The sequence below is a fragment of the Hemitrygon akajei genome, chromosome 2, assembly GCF_048418815.1.
Source record: "Hemitrygon akajei chromosome 2, sHemAka1.3, whole genome shotgun sequence".
In the NCBI taxonomy this organism is placed as follows: domain Eukaryota; kingdom Metazoa; phylum Chordata; class Chondrichthyes; order Myliobatiformes; family Dasyatidae; genus Hemitrygon; species Hemitrygon akajei.
Window position 1 is genome coordinate 93728457 of NC_133125.1, and position 15348 is coordinate 93743804.

The following is a 15348-nucleotide window of genomic DNA, read 5'->3' on the forward strand; positions in this document are numbered from 1 at the left end:
GTCATAGACCACAATCGCCCATGTCGTACTCGACACAGCACATAATGATGATGATGATTTATTTCATGTAAGTTGTCAAGATTCTGTTTGCAGGAGCCTGAATTCAAATCTTATTGGGGGGTATCGTCAGAACCAAGAACACCATAATAAACAGCCTCAACTTTCCACTTCAATTCGCCAAAAGTCTCTAAATATTGAGATCAAAATAAATCAAAGGAAAGCATTTGTCAGAGGCTGGGACATCTATTTAGGTTTTGGCTTGCTCAATAGTTCCTATACGCCAATGCCATGAAATGATACAAGTCACGAAGTTTGGAGCCAAAGTAAACATTGATTTTTTTCTTTACTGCTGCTGAAGTGAAAATCAGCAGTCTAACAACGCTTTTCATATTCTTCAGCAGAAGCAACATAAGGAATATCATATGCAGCGGGCGTTCCCAATCTGGGGTTCACAGAACTCCTCAGTTAATGGTAGGGGCCATTATTGTAAAGAAGTTTGGAAACCCCTGCTATGGAATTTATTGCACCCTAATTTCGGAAGGGTGGGTTTAAACTAATTTATAAGGGGGATAGGACCCGGAGCAATAGAGCAGTGAAAGAAGTGCATGGAGTAAAGCCAGATCTAACATATAGAGAGGCTTTGAGGAAAGAGAAGCAGAATAAAGGGTGTAAAGGTAGTAAGGTAGAAGGGCTAAAGTTTGTGTACTTCAATGCAAGAAGTATCAGGAACAAAGGTGATGAACTGAGAGCTTGGATACATACATGGAATTATGATGTTGTGGCCATTATGGAGACTTGGCTGGCACCAGGGCAGGAATGGATTCTCAATATTCCTGGATTTCAGTGCTTTAAAAGGGATAGAGAGGGGTGGAAAGGGGAGGAGGGGTGGCATTACTGGTCAGGGATACTATTACAGCTGTAGAAAGGGTGGGTAATGTAGCAGGATCCTCTCTTGAGTCAGTATGGGTGGAAGTCAGGAACAGGAAAGGAGCAGTTACTCTACTGGGGGTATTCCATAGGCTCCCTGGTAGCAGGAGAGATACCGAGGAGCAGATTGGGAGGCAAATTTTGGCAAGGTGCAAAAATAACAGGGTTGTTATCATGGGTGACTTTAACTTCCCTAATATTGATTATCACTTGATTAGTTCCAAGGGTTTAGATGAGGCAGAGTTTGTTAAGTGTGTCCAGGATGGATTCCTGTCACAGTATGTTGACAGGCTGACTAGGGGGAATCCCATACTAGATCTAGTATTAGGTAATGAACCGGGTCAGGTCACAGATCTGTCAGTGGGTGAGCATCTGGGGGACAGTGATCACCGCTCCCTGGCCTTTACCATTATCATGGAAAAGGATAGAATCAGAGAGGACAGGAAAATTTTTAATTGGGGAAGGGCAAATTATAAGGCTATAAGGTTAGAACTTGTGGGTGTGAATTGGGATGATGTTTTTGCAGGGAAAAATACTATGGACATGTGGTCGATGTTTAAGGACCTCTTGCAGGATGTTAGGGATAAATTTGTCTCAGTGAGGAAGATAAAGAATGGTAGGGTGAAGGAAACATGGGTGACAAGTGAGGTGGAAAATCTAGTCAGGTGGAAGAAGGCAGCATACATGAGGTTTAGGAAGCAAGGATCAGATGGGTCTATTGAGGAATATAGGTAGCAAGAAAGGAGCTTAAGAAGGGGCTGAGAAGAGCAAGAAGGGGGCATGAGAATTCCTTGGTGAATAGGGTAAAGGAAAACCCCAAGGCATTCTTCAATTATATGAAGAACAAAAGGATGACAGGAGTGAAGGTAGGACCAATTAGAGATAAAAGTGGGAAGATGTGCCTGGAGGCTGTGGAAGTGAGCGAGGTCCTCAATGAATACTTCTCTTCGGTATTCACCACTGAGAGGGAACTTGATGACGGTGAGGACAATATGAGTGAGGTTGATGTTCTGGAGCATGTTGATATTAAGGGAGAGGAGGTGTTGGAGTTTTTAAAATACATTAGGATGGATAAGTCCCTGGGGCCTGACGGAATATTCCCCAGGCTGCTCCACGAGACGAGGGAAGAGATTGCTGAACCTCTGGCTAGGATCTTTATGCCCTTATTGTCCACGGGAATGGTACCGGAGGATTGAAGGGTGGCGAATGTTGTCCCCTTGTTCAAAAAAGGTAGTAGGGATAGTCTGGGTAATTATAGACCAGTGAGCCTTACGTCTGTGGTGGGAAAGCTGTTGGAAAGGATTCTTAGAGATAGGATCTATGGGCATTTAGAGAATCATGGTCTGATCAGGGACAATCAGCATGGCTTTGTGAAGGGCAGATCATGCCTAACAAGACCGATAGAGTTCTTTGAGGAGGTGACCAGGCATATAGATGAGGGCAGTGCAGTGGATGTGATCTACATGGATTTTAGTAAGGCATTTGACAAGATTCCACATGGTAGGCTTATTCAGAAAGTCAGAAGGCATGGGATCCAGGGAAGTTTGGCCAGCTGGATTCAGAATTGGCTTGCCTGCAGAAGGCAGAGGGTTGTGGTGGAGGGAGTACATTCAGATTGGAGGGTTGTGACTAGTGGTGTCCCACAAGGATCTGTTCTGGGACCTCTAATTTTCATGATTTTTATTAACGACCTGGATGTGGGGGTAGAAGGGTGGGTTGGCAAGTTTTCAGATGACACAAAGGTTGGTGGTGTTGTAGATAGTGTAGAGGATTGTCGAAGATAGGATGCAGAAGTGGGCTGAGAAGTGACAGATGGAGTTCAACCCAGAGAAGTGTGAGGTGGTACACTTTGGAAGGACAAACTCCAAGGCAGAGTACAAAGTAAATGGCAGGATACTTGGTAGTGTGGAGGAGCAGAGGGATCTGGGGGTACATGTCCACAGATCCCTGAAAGTTGCCTCACAGGTAGATAGGGTAGTTAAGAAAGCTTATGGGGTGTTAGCTTTCATAAGTCGAGGGATAGAGTTTAAGAGACGCGATGTAATGATGCAGCTCTATAAAACTCTAGTTAGGTCACACTTGGAGTATTGTGTCCAGTTCTGGTCGCTTCACTATAGGAAGGATGTGGAAGGATGTGGAAGCATTGGAAAGAGTACAGAGGAGATTTACCAGGATGCTGCCTGGTTTAGAGAATATGGATTATGATCAGAGATTAAGGGAGCTAGGGGTTTACTCTTTGGAGAGAAGAAGGATGAGAGGAGACATGATAGAGGTGTACAAGATATTAGGAGGAATAGACAGAGTGGACAGCCAGCACCTCTTCCCCAGGGCACCACTGCTCAGTACAAGAGGACATGGCTTTAAGGTAAGGGGAGGGAAGTTCAAGGGGGATATTAGAGGAAGGTTTTTCACCCAGAGAGTGGTTGGTGCGTGGAATGCACTGCCTGAGTCAATGGTGGAGGCAGATACACTAGTGAAGTTTAAGAGACTACTAGACAGGTATATGGAGGAATTTAAGGTGGCCGGTTATATGAGAGGCAGGGTTTGAGGGTTGGCACAACATTGTGGGCCGATGTGCCTGTAATGTGCTGTACTATTCTATGTTCTATGTTCTATGTTCTAATGGAAAAAGGCTTTATATCTGCATACACCTTTCTATGTTTAATCTCAGTGACCAGCAGATATTACAATTTTAAAACACAACTTGTGAAATTATGTGTTCACACATGGTATGAAAGTTTCATAAACTTTTCCAAATGACATTAACATCTGCTAGTTCTAGCACAATTAATTGATAATCTTCATCAACATCACAAAATATCACAAACTATAAAAATACTTGAATTGTTCATTCACTGATCATGCCAATATACATTGATTATCTGAAGCCACAAATATCACTTAATTGTTTTTGAATAGTCAGTGACAAGAAGTCAACTCGCTACTGTTTTTGTGGTGAAGCTGCTTGCTCCATACCGTTCTTATGCGACCCAAGACTTTGACCCAGAAAGCTTTGTAATAGAATCCATATACTGTATAGCCTTTACCCTTTTAGATGGTAGAGATTGTTCTTTTGGAAAATGCACTAAAAATCCTTAGTGAAGTGCAGCAATGCATTTTCTAAATCATAAAGACTGCAACTACAATGTGTCAGTATAAGAAAGGGAGAATGTTAAGGATGGTGAATTGGATGTAAATCAATAAACTGTTGTGTGATTCTCAGGAGTTTTTGGAAGTATATTTTTAGAGGCCATTGGTGAATACTCCATTGTATGCCTGAATTGAGTTTGTAGATGGTGGAAAGACTTTTGAGAAACAGGAGATGGGCCACGCATCACAGGAGGCCAAGTATCTCATCTCTTATGTCTCTTTCAGCAGAGGTTCTGTTTAGTGTGCCCACTGCAGGATATTAAAGATCTCATTTGGTTATAGATTATTATTGAATGTCAAGGGGAAGTAAACTTCCCTCTTGTTGGAAATGGCCATTGGCTAAATTCATGTGGTGATGGTGCCTGTGGTCAAGATGGTTGGTGCCTGCATTCAACATTCCTTTGGTTGATATCTTCTGGATAGATCATGAAACCATGTTTTTCACTTCTTTTATGTTTGCTTATTATCTTGAATGTGATTCCAGAACCGTTGGAGCCTGTGTCTTGCTGTTTGGAGACAGTTTGGGTGCTTCACTGCTCTACAGTCTCCAAGAGAATTCCAGGAGGCAGAAGCAGAGTGCGCAAAGCTCACGGGAAGAGGCTGCAAGATGGCATGTGAGCCAGTGTTTGACCCCATTTCACCAAATATAGCTTCCATTGTTTGCAGATTAAAGAGATGAGGGTGATTGAAATATCAGGCCAAACGGGGCAGTTTGGAGATCATTTGGGTGTTCCAGCCCAGCGCGCTGCAGTCTCCTAGAGAATTCAGGGAGGCAGAGCCAGTGTGTGTGAACCTTATAGTGGGCAGATTACAGGACGGGGCACAATCTGAAGTTTGGCTCCATTTCACTGATTAAAGCATCCATTGTTCACCTATTAAAGTAGTGAGGGAGATTTAAGCATCGAAGCGAGTGCAGAGGATGAGGGATGGTTTGCAGTTTGATCAGCTGCTCTGTACCAGAGAGGAGAGAGTCTGCTACTGTGCCCGGAAAGCATTACCTAGGTTTTTTCTGTGTTTTGGATGCAGATTTGGTCTACAGACTTTTTTATTTTTAAGTCTTATAGTTTTTATATTCTGTGTCATTTCACCTGATCTTCTCATCTTTTATTGTGCGGGGAGGCAGATTTGGGAGATGATGTGCCTGATCTGTCTTGTTCATTTTTTTTGTGCAGGAGGAGAGATCTAGGGCGTCGATGCTCCTGTTCTGTTTTTGTTCATATCATTTGTGGGGAGGTGGGGTTTGGGGGTCGATGCTCCTGTTCTGTTTTTGTTCATATCGTTTGTGGGGAGGTGGGGTTTGGGGGTGGATGCTCCTGTTCTGTTTTTGTTCATATCGTTTGTGGGGAGTTGGGGTTTGGGGGTCGATGCTCCTGTTCTGTTTTTGTTCATATCGTTTGTGGGGAGGTGGGGTTTGGGGGTGGATGCTCCTGTTCTGTTTTTGTTCATATCGTTTACGGGGAGGTGGGGTTTGGGGGTCGATGCTCCTGTTCTGTTTTTGTTCATATCGTTTGTGGGGAGGTGGGGTTTGGGGGTCAATGCTCCTGTTCTGTTTTTGTTCATATCGTTTGTGGGGAGGTGGGGTTTGGGGGTCGATGCTCCTGTTCTGTTTTTGTTCATATCGTTTGCGGGGAGGTGGGGTTTGGGGTTGGATGATCATGCTGCCCTTCTTTTCTTTCTTGGTTTCATGGCAACCTGAAGAATTGAAGAATTTCAGAGTTGCATACTTAGGTAATAAATGAACCTTCGAACCTTTGATTCATTTCACTTTGGTGAGGGAAAGGTCATTGGTGAAGGTGCTAGAAACGTTTGGCAATCAGGTACTGTTTGAAGACCTTCTGCAGTAACATTCTGAGGCTTAAATATTTGGCCATTAACAACTACGGTAATCTTCTCTTGCACTGAATATGGCTTCGGCCAAAGCTGAGCTTTACCCTGTGACTGTTGTGGCAGATGTGGAAACTTTTTTGCCTGATGACAAATTATGCTTCTAAGGAGGCTGCTAAAATAAAGGCTATATAAAATACAAGTATTATAAAGAGCTGTGAGACACCTGCTTTAATTTTATTACAGGCCTGACAGCTGCACAAATTAATTGATAAATAATTTCCTGTCTATACTAAAGAAACAGGTGATAGACAAAACCAGTTTGTTTTCGGTGATGAGCTAATGAAACAGCACTAAATTCCACTCTTCGCCATATCAAGGGATCATTTTAGTTTCCATTTTTAACTACTACCACAAATACCGCTTGCTTGCACTGCTTTTTGCAGGATTTTATATTTACTGATGTACAATTGCATAGTCTTGAGTAGCTTGTGCTCAGGTCAGTCACTGGCAGATGGGAAGGACATGTCAGGTTATAACATGTTGAATTTTGGAAGTGGAGTTGTCAGTACTTTTATCTCTGAATCACAGTGGCCAGATTGCATGGACAGCTACCTGCCAGTTCCATAGAGAACTGTCAGCTAGCTGCAGTGCATATCCAGTTGTTTGAGCATATGCACTGCAGCACAGAAATACTGAATGCCCTAGAGGTGAGATGACACTATATCAGACCTGCTGCATCACTAGACCCAAGCGTGAATCTAGCAGTAATTCTGTGGCACAATACACTTTGACTGTGGTCATAACCAGAAAACATAGGCCATAGGCATCATGCAAAAGTTTAATTCAAAACAGGTCAAATGTGATTCAGCTGATCTCATTTGAGGTTCTGGGCACAAGAAGGTTTTAAAATCATATTGGGGAAATGCTGCATTGTTGGATGTGGGGCTCTGAAATAAATGGTAAAAATGTTTCCGTGTATCTGCTTCACTATTAAAAATAGAGAGGTGCAGTTTTCATTCAACTAACACCACTAGACAAATAATTCCAGACATTTATCTCCTTCACTATTTATGGAAACATGAAAATTGGCTCCTCTGTCTTCCTACATAACAACATGTGGTATAGATTGCAAAGATAATTCCCTGCATTGTTCTTCAGGACATGCTGAGGATATAAAAGTCTTTTTTACTTGATATACTGATAACAATGAACATTGGTGTGGTGAGGAAGAATCCGTGACTTTGCAAAGTGAGGTCTAATCACTACCAAAAGCTGAGTTCCTCACCCAGGCCTGCTAAGTCACTTCTGAACCATGATGATGAAAACTAAACTATTTTTTCCCACATAAAATCACTGTTATATGGCTGAATGTTGCAACATTTCACTTCCAGCTTACTTAAGCAATAGCCAGAGTACTATGGCAATTCTGGTTGTCATGTGGCAGAAATGATTTGGTTGCATGAGAGAGGGTACAAAGGTGCCTTAAAAGATATAGTTATACATGACAATGATAATATAATTCAATAATAATGATAACATTATTCGGTCCTGAAGTAGGGTCTCAGCTCAAAACGTCAGCTGTTTACTAACTTCCATAGATGCCTCCTGACTTGCTGAGTTCCTTGAGCATTTTGTGTGTGTTGCTTTGTATTTCCAGTATCGGCAAACTTTCTAATGTTAACGATAACATTAGGCTCAATAAATACAATCTTATTTTTTCAGAAGATACAACATGATAACAGGTTCTTCCAGTCCAACAAGCTCACAACACCCATTAACCCCCACGTGACTAATTAATCTATTAACCCATTACGACTTTAGAACTTGGGTGGGAAACCATGAGTAAACCCACGCAGGCATGGGGAGAAAATAGAGACTTCATCCATTTAGCAGTGGGGATTGAGCTCATATTCCTGGCACTGTAATAGCAGTACGTAGTGCTACTGTGCCGGGGTAGCAGGGTGGAAATATGTCAGGACCATGATCACCCACGTCATAGGATATGGCACATGATGATGATGACTGTGCCACCCATAATCTTTTACAGGTTTTGCCGCTTTAGTGGAGGCTCAAACAATTGCCTTGTCAACTCCAGTTCCAGCTTGGAATGGCATCAGTCCAGCATGCACAGGAAGATGTTCCAAATAATATGGTCCTTCAGGGAACTCCTTGACTTCCGCAGATAAGCAGAAGGAAACAACCCTAGCCTCAAGAGAATGACGATGTTACAATTCCTGGGTGTCTTCCTCACTTAGAATGGTAGTGTGACCACTCATTCATAACATCTGTAAACAACACCTGCCAATACGCCAGCAAGTTTACTGGACCAGATTGTTTCAGCAGCCTCTGGGCCTTCACAAGATTAATCATCAAAAGCTACTGACCTTAAGAATCAGAAATAAAAATAGAAACTGTGGAGGTACTCAGCATGAAGGCAACATTGCCTTGCTGGAGAAACAAAATTAAAGTTTCAGATCAATTATCCTTACTTGGAACTGAAAAAGTGCAATGAAAACTAGTGTGTGAAATAAATATTGGAAATGGGGAGGGCAGCAGCTCTTCCAGGTGAAGGAGCAATTTACTTGTACTTCTTTCATTTCAGGGCACTACATTCAGAGTTCATGGTGTGGTGGCAAAGTCAGCCTTCCTAAGCTTTCAGTTGCCTGTCAGGTAACTACTCCATCCTATTCCATCTCTGTCTTTAGAATCCTAGCCTGTCCCAATAAAGTTTAATGTGTTTATCTTCCATCTGGGGATATTACAAGCTTTGGGGCTCAATATTAAGTGCATTATTTTTCACACACCTGAGTCAGTATTTGCCAATTCTTACTGACCTTATATTTGGCAGTGACATCTCTCAGTTTTTGTCCCTACAGATATTACCCGAGAATTCCCAGCATTCCCTTTTACTTCAGAGTTTGAACAGCTGCTGCTTTTTGGCTTCCCAAAATTCCAACAGAGATGATTTTTCTTTTTTTTCCCTCTCTTTCAGATAGGTGCCACCCCTTGATGGGCCTGCTAGTCAATATTGGGCTCCACCCTAGCCTGCTCTTTCCTTGTTTTCACACTCTTCCCTCTTTGTACAGGTTAAAGCACACAGATTTTCTCACTTTTTCAGTTTTAAAGAACCATTGGCCTGAAATGTAAATTCTGATTTTATTTCTGTACGTGCTGCCTGACCTGCTAAGAATTCTGGCAAGTTCCGTCTTTATTTTTAGAACTTTTTGTAGCTATGTTCTGTAGCTATTTGTGAACTCAATGTTAATATTTAAGGAAAGTTTGGATTGGTACACGGCTGGTAGGGGTATGAAGGACTATAGTCAATGGGAGTAGGCAGTTTAAATGCTCTGCGTAGACTAGATGAGTCGTAGGGCCTGCTTCTGATTAGGATCTGTATGGTACTTTTTAAAACATCTTAATGTATTTAGGATGAGAAGGAATCATTCATATTCCATATGCAATAATAAAATGTTTGGAAGAGCGTAGCCAGCAAAACCATGCTATGTTTTCCTGTATTTTAAATCAGGGTCTCACTTCTTTCTAGTGTATGGCAGGAAAAATGAATTTGACTAAACACCTGACATCAAAAACATCCGCTTAAGTTTGATATCATTATACATAAGAATTTTTTTTTATCAACAGAAACAAATCTGAAGATCAACTGGTGTACAACTCAAGAGCATGCTTAAGTTTTGTTGCAATTGAATTGAATTGAATTGACTGTATTTCTTACACCCTTCACATATATGAGGAGCAAAAATCTTTATGTTACATCTCCATCTAAATGAGCCATGTGCAGTCATAGTAATTTATAATAATTTATAATAAATAGAACAGTCAATGTAACATAGAATACACTCAAATCAGCATGAATTCATCAGTCTGATGGCTTAGTGGAAGAAGCTGTCCCAGAGCCTTTTTGGTCCTGGCTTTTATGCTGCGGTACCACTTCTCAGATGGTAGCAGCTGGAATAGATTGTGGTTGGGATGTTGATGCACCATCAATAACTCTCGGAGACGTGAGGCAAGATATAGGCTTTTATTGGCTGGAAGAAAGAACAAACAGCAATTGACCACCACACTACATCCTGGAGACTGAGGGCAGGGCTGTGTCTCCAATCGCCTTTATACCAGGGTCTGTGGGAGGAGCCACAGGAGCAGTCAGCAGTGGGGCGTGTCCAGACAGGTATATGTAGTTCACCACAGATGTCTTGGATCCCTAATGATCCTATGGGTCCTTTTTACACACCTGTCCTTGTAAACAGCCTGAATCAATGGGAAGTTCACAACTACAGATGTGCTAGGCCATCCGTGCCACTCTCTGCAGAGTCCTGCAACTAAGGGAGGTACAGTGATGCAGCCAGTCAGGATGCTCTCAATTGTGCCCCTGTAGAAAATTCTTAGGATTTGGGGGCCCATACCAAACTTCCTCAACCATCTGAGGTGAAAGAGGCACTGTTGTGCTTTTTTCACCACAGAGCTGGCGTGTACAGACCACGTGAGATCCTCGGTTACATGGATGCCGAGGGACTTGAACCTGTTTACCCTCTCAGCCCCAGGATCCATTGATGTCAATAGGGGTTAGCCTGTCTCCATTCCTCCTGTAATCTACAACCAGCTCCTTTATTATTGTGATACTGTGGGAAAGGTTGTTTTCTTGACACCACTGTGGCCGAGGATTTTATATTGCAGCCTCTGATCATGAGTCTAAGTGAAGTAAATGCACAGGATCTTAAACCAATTTATTTAAGCACACCTGATTACTCTAGTCAGGTACAAAATTTGCTTTGAAAAGGTACACCAGGATTTTACCATGATCCTTACCTCGACAATGATATCCTTCATCAAGCCCATCCAAACAGTCATTTATGCCATTGCAGAGTTTGCTCATGTAAATACATCTTCTCGCACCAACACAGTCAAAGTGATTCACAGGACATGTGAACTCCAAGTGTCTTATACCTGTTGTGGAGGAAAAAAAAACATTGTTTTACAATAATCATCATTATTACAATGGAAATAATGCAGAACATTGGCTACCTCTGTAGTCATACTTATAATGGTTACATAAAATTGCTGCAAAACTCTGATTAGTCTGTATGTAAGACAGATTACTCTGTTGTCCAGTGTTATTGCCATTGTATATGTGATAGTCATTATAAATAATGAGATTTGAATTCTGCTGTCTCTTACAATATACATGATAAAATATTAAAAATGTTCAGAGGCTTACAATGAATTACACAGTTCACCAAGCATTCTTGACGTTGATTATAAGGTGCAATCCTCAACTCTCTAATCAGTACAGATTATATAGAATACTATATCAATTATACAGTAGGAAGATTCTAATGAAGTACTAAAGCTAATAATCTTGTTCAGTATTTGCTATAATTCATAAGTGGCCACTTAAAATAATGAAATATTGTATGTTGAAATTCCTGAGCATTTTTTTTACATCATCCAGAAGACATAAACAAAATAAAATAAAAGCCAGATAACACTGGGCATAGTCAACAGGTCAAGCAACATGTGTGGAGAAGCAGGAGTTCAAACCAAATCATTAATTGAGTGTCTATTTCCTCAGATGGCACATGATCTGAGAAGCGCTTCCGCTTTGAAGAGAGACCAAATATCATGAGTTTAATTTACTTGGAGAAGCAGAAGCCGGGATGGGAAGAGAGTGGAACTAACTGAGATATGCCAAGTTATGAGAGGCATAGATAGTGCATACTTTAAAATATTTCTCCACTTGGCAAAGTGTATAAATCAAAAGGACATTAGGTTTAAGATAAGGGTTAGGAGGCTTACAGAAAAAAAAAATTGTTTACTCAAAGTATGAAAAGCACTACCCGATGAGATTTCAGAGGTGGAGGTTTTTGCAACATTGAACAAGTAGCTCTATGGGTACTTGAATCACCAAGGCACAGAAGGTCATGGACAAAATGCTGTCAAAAGGGATTATTAAGGATAGGTATCTGATGATTTGCATGAACACAGTGAGCAAAAGGGTCTTTTTCTGCAGGTGTGACTGTATGACTTTACTTAAACAAAAATTAGGAAGCTGCATGCAGCAGAAGTGCAGTTCAGAAGTGAATAAGTTGGTTGTAGAGTCAGCTATTGCAAACCTTCATGCAGAGCATACAACATATTCAAAGACTCAGTGCACAATGAATACCTGGAAGACAACTAATTGAAAATTGACTTTAATATTTATTACATTATTTATCACCCTGAATGGTCCTTGTGCTTCTCCTACTGTAACATATCCAGTTTAGCCATCTATTAGATGTATCTGTGCAGATCAGAAATAACACTTCCTCCTTATTGACAATCAACACTGGTGTACCTCAAAGATGCATGCTCAGCCCACTGCTCTACTCTCTCTATACCTATAAATGTTTGGCTAGGCACAGATTGAATGTCATCAATTACTATTGTTGGCAGAATTTGAGATGGTGATGAGACACACAGAAGCTAGATAGATCAGCTGGTTGAGTGGTGTCACAGCAACAACATTGCCCCCATGTCAGTAAGACCAAGGAACTGACTGTGGGCTTCAGGAAGGGGAAGTCGAGGGAACACACACCGGTTCTTATCGAGGGATCAACTGGACAACACAAACACTTATATCAAGATGCTGTTCATCGAATATAGCTCAGTATTTAATACCATTTTTCCCACAATCTTCATTGAGAAGTTGCAGAACCTGGGCCTCTGTACCTCACTCTGCAATTGGATCCTTGACTTCCAAACTGGAAGACCACAACCTGTGAGGATTGGTGCTAACATATCCTCCTCGCTAACGAGCAACACTGGCGCACCTCAGGGGTATGTGCTTAACCCACAGCTCTACTCTGTACATACACATGACTGTGTGGCTAGGCATAGCTCAAATATCATTTATAAATTTGTTGACGATGCAACCATTGTTGGTAGAATCTCAGGTGGTGATGAGAGGGCAAACAGGAGTGAGATATGTCAACTAGTGGAGTGGTGTCGCAGCAACAACCTGGCAGTTAACGTCAGTAAGACGAAAGAGTTGATTGTGGACTTCAGGGAGGGTAAGACGAAGGAACACATACCAATCCTCACAGAGGGATTAGAAGTGGAGAGAGTGAGCAGCTTCAATTTCCTGAGTGTCAAGATCTCTGAAAATCAAACCTGGTCCCAACATATCGATGCAGTTATAAAGAAAGCAAGACAGTGGCTATATTTCATTTGGAGTTTGAAGAGATTAGGCATGTCAGCAAATACACTCAAAAACTTCTATAGTTGCACTGTGGAGAGCATTTTGAGAGGCTGCATCACTGTCTGGTATGGAGGGGCTACTACACAGGACTGAAAGAAGCTGTAGAAGGTTGTAAATCTAGTCAGCTCCATTTTGGGTACTAGCCCACTAAGTACCCAGGACATCTTTATGGAGCAGTTTCTCAGAAAGGCAAAGTCCATTAATAAGGACCTCCAGCATGCAAGGCATGCCCTTTTCTCACTGTTACCATCAGGAAGGAGGTACAGAAGTCTGAAGGCACATACTCAGCGATTCAGGAACAGCTTCTTCCCCTCTGCCATCCGATTCCTAAATGGACTTTGAATCTTTGGACACTACCTCACTGTTTTTTCAAATATACAATATTTCTGTTTTTGCACACTTTTTAATCTATTCAATGTATGTAATTGATTTACTTGTTTATCTATTATTATTATTATCTTTATTTTATTTATTTTTTCTCTCTCTGCTAGATTATGTATTGCATTGAACTGCTGCTGCTAAGTTAACAAATTTCATATCGGTTACTTGTGTCTTGTATAATACCATTTATTTATTCAAATGTCAGATTGAGATATTTAAGAATATGTACATAATATGAGCATAATATTTCAAAAATATAAGTTCTTCCATCTATAGTCTAACCAAATTGGGATATGCTAAACAAAACATGAATAGTTCCATGTATCTAACCTTTAGCAGGGCAGAAACTATAAACTTACAACAGTAATTGTAACTACTGCACTGAAAATCCTACCATGTGGTGTAGTCAGTTCTAAAATGCATACTGTCACATTTATCCCACTATTCTTCCCCTTTAATACTAAATAAGATCCCCCAAAGTAAGAATTTACATGTAAATCCAATAAGTTAATTATTTACAATACGTAGCTATATAAGTAACTCAACTATAAATTCCCTGTCTCTTCATTAATTGAACTCTTCACTATGCTCTGCAATATTTACTTCAGGCATTGAAAATCTCAGTGGACCACAGTCCAGAGAAGCCTCAAGCCACTCCAGTGATAAATTGCGTCAAAACAATTGCCATCATAATTGTGAATATAGCATATTAAATACTTGTTACTACCATTTTACAAGTAAGTGGTCACAAGATGGCATTAACATAAAATATAAATCATATGTTATTCTTTAAGTTGTGATTGATACATTACTTGATGTTATTAATCCTGTCATTTTTAACTCCATCTCCACCTTTTGGGATTATCTCCAAAACGCTTAACTCTGCTATGACTCTTTGCAGTTGGTCTTGTTGTACACTAGTGATGGTATATTCAGTTCACATTCATATTCATGTAACTTTCCACAATGGAATATCAGAACTGTGACACGTTGGATTGCAGTTCTCTCTTGGAGACTAACTCAATCTCTACTAAGTTCATAGAATCATACTGCATGGGAAAAGGCCCTTCAGCCTACAGAATCTGCATTGAGAATCACCTATTAATACTGATATACATTGCCTGCATTCCCATTTGTTCCCAACCTTTTACTGTTTCTATCACTCTAGGGCAATTTACAGAGACCAACTATTTTTGGGATGTGAGAGAAAACAGGAGCACTTAAAGAAAACCTGTAGGTCCACAGGAAAAGCATGCAGATGTCAGCTTAAACCCAGGTTGACGGACATGTGTGGCAGCAGCTCAACTACCTAAGCTAAACAATAACCACTGGACAGCATTTTTTTTCAAAAGTGTTGCTTCCTCTGAAATTTTTGTTTATAATATACTGCTTGAAGCTGAACACAAATATAATTTCATACTACTTGTATCACGTAGCAATTTGGAGAAATAAGAAATTAACTTTTGTTGAATATAATGTGTTTATTTGCACAATTGTTCTGACACTTTGCAATAGTTCAGTGAAGCTAAAAATGAAGAATTTTGTTTGTACTCAGTATCTGAAGCTTCTCACTGAAGTGCCCAACAATAATTAGCCAGCATTGATGGATATCAGCTGCCCTGATACTGTTTCTCCATGACGGCAATGTCCTGGTGAAACATTTCACCACATTTATCATTGAGAGTGCCAACATTTGCAGGAAAGAAATCTAAATGGGAATGCAGAAAATGAATCTTTAGTGACATGTTGCACTTCATGGTTTTGTATGCTTGAAGCATGTTGTCAACTGGCTGCACATCATTTGTTTCTTT

The 15348-nt window shown here is 40.8% G+C and overlaps 1 protein-coding gene across 1 annotated transcript in view; it reads right to left on the reverse strand.

Annotated features, from left to right (window-relative positions):
* LOC140714547 (low-density lipoprotein receptor-related protein 1-like) overlaps positions 1–15348 on the reverse strand; it is a 1940354-nt gene that overhangs the window by 1370007 nt on the left and 554999 nt on the right. Inside the window, exon 3 of the mRNA XM_073025830.1 lies at positions 10729–10866. Coding sequence (XP_072881931.1) covers positions 10729–10866 — 138 coding nt within the window. The remainder of the gene's footprint in view (positions 1–10728; positions 10867–15348) is intronic.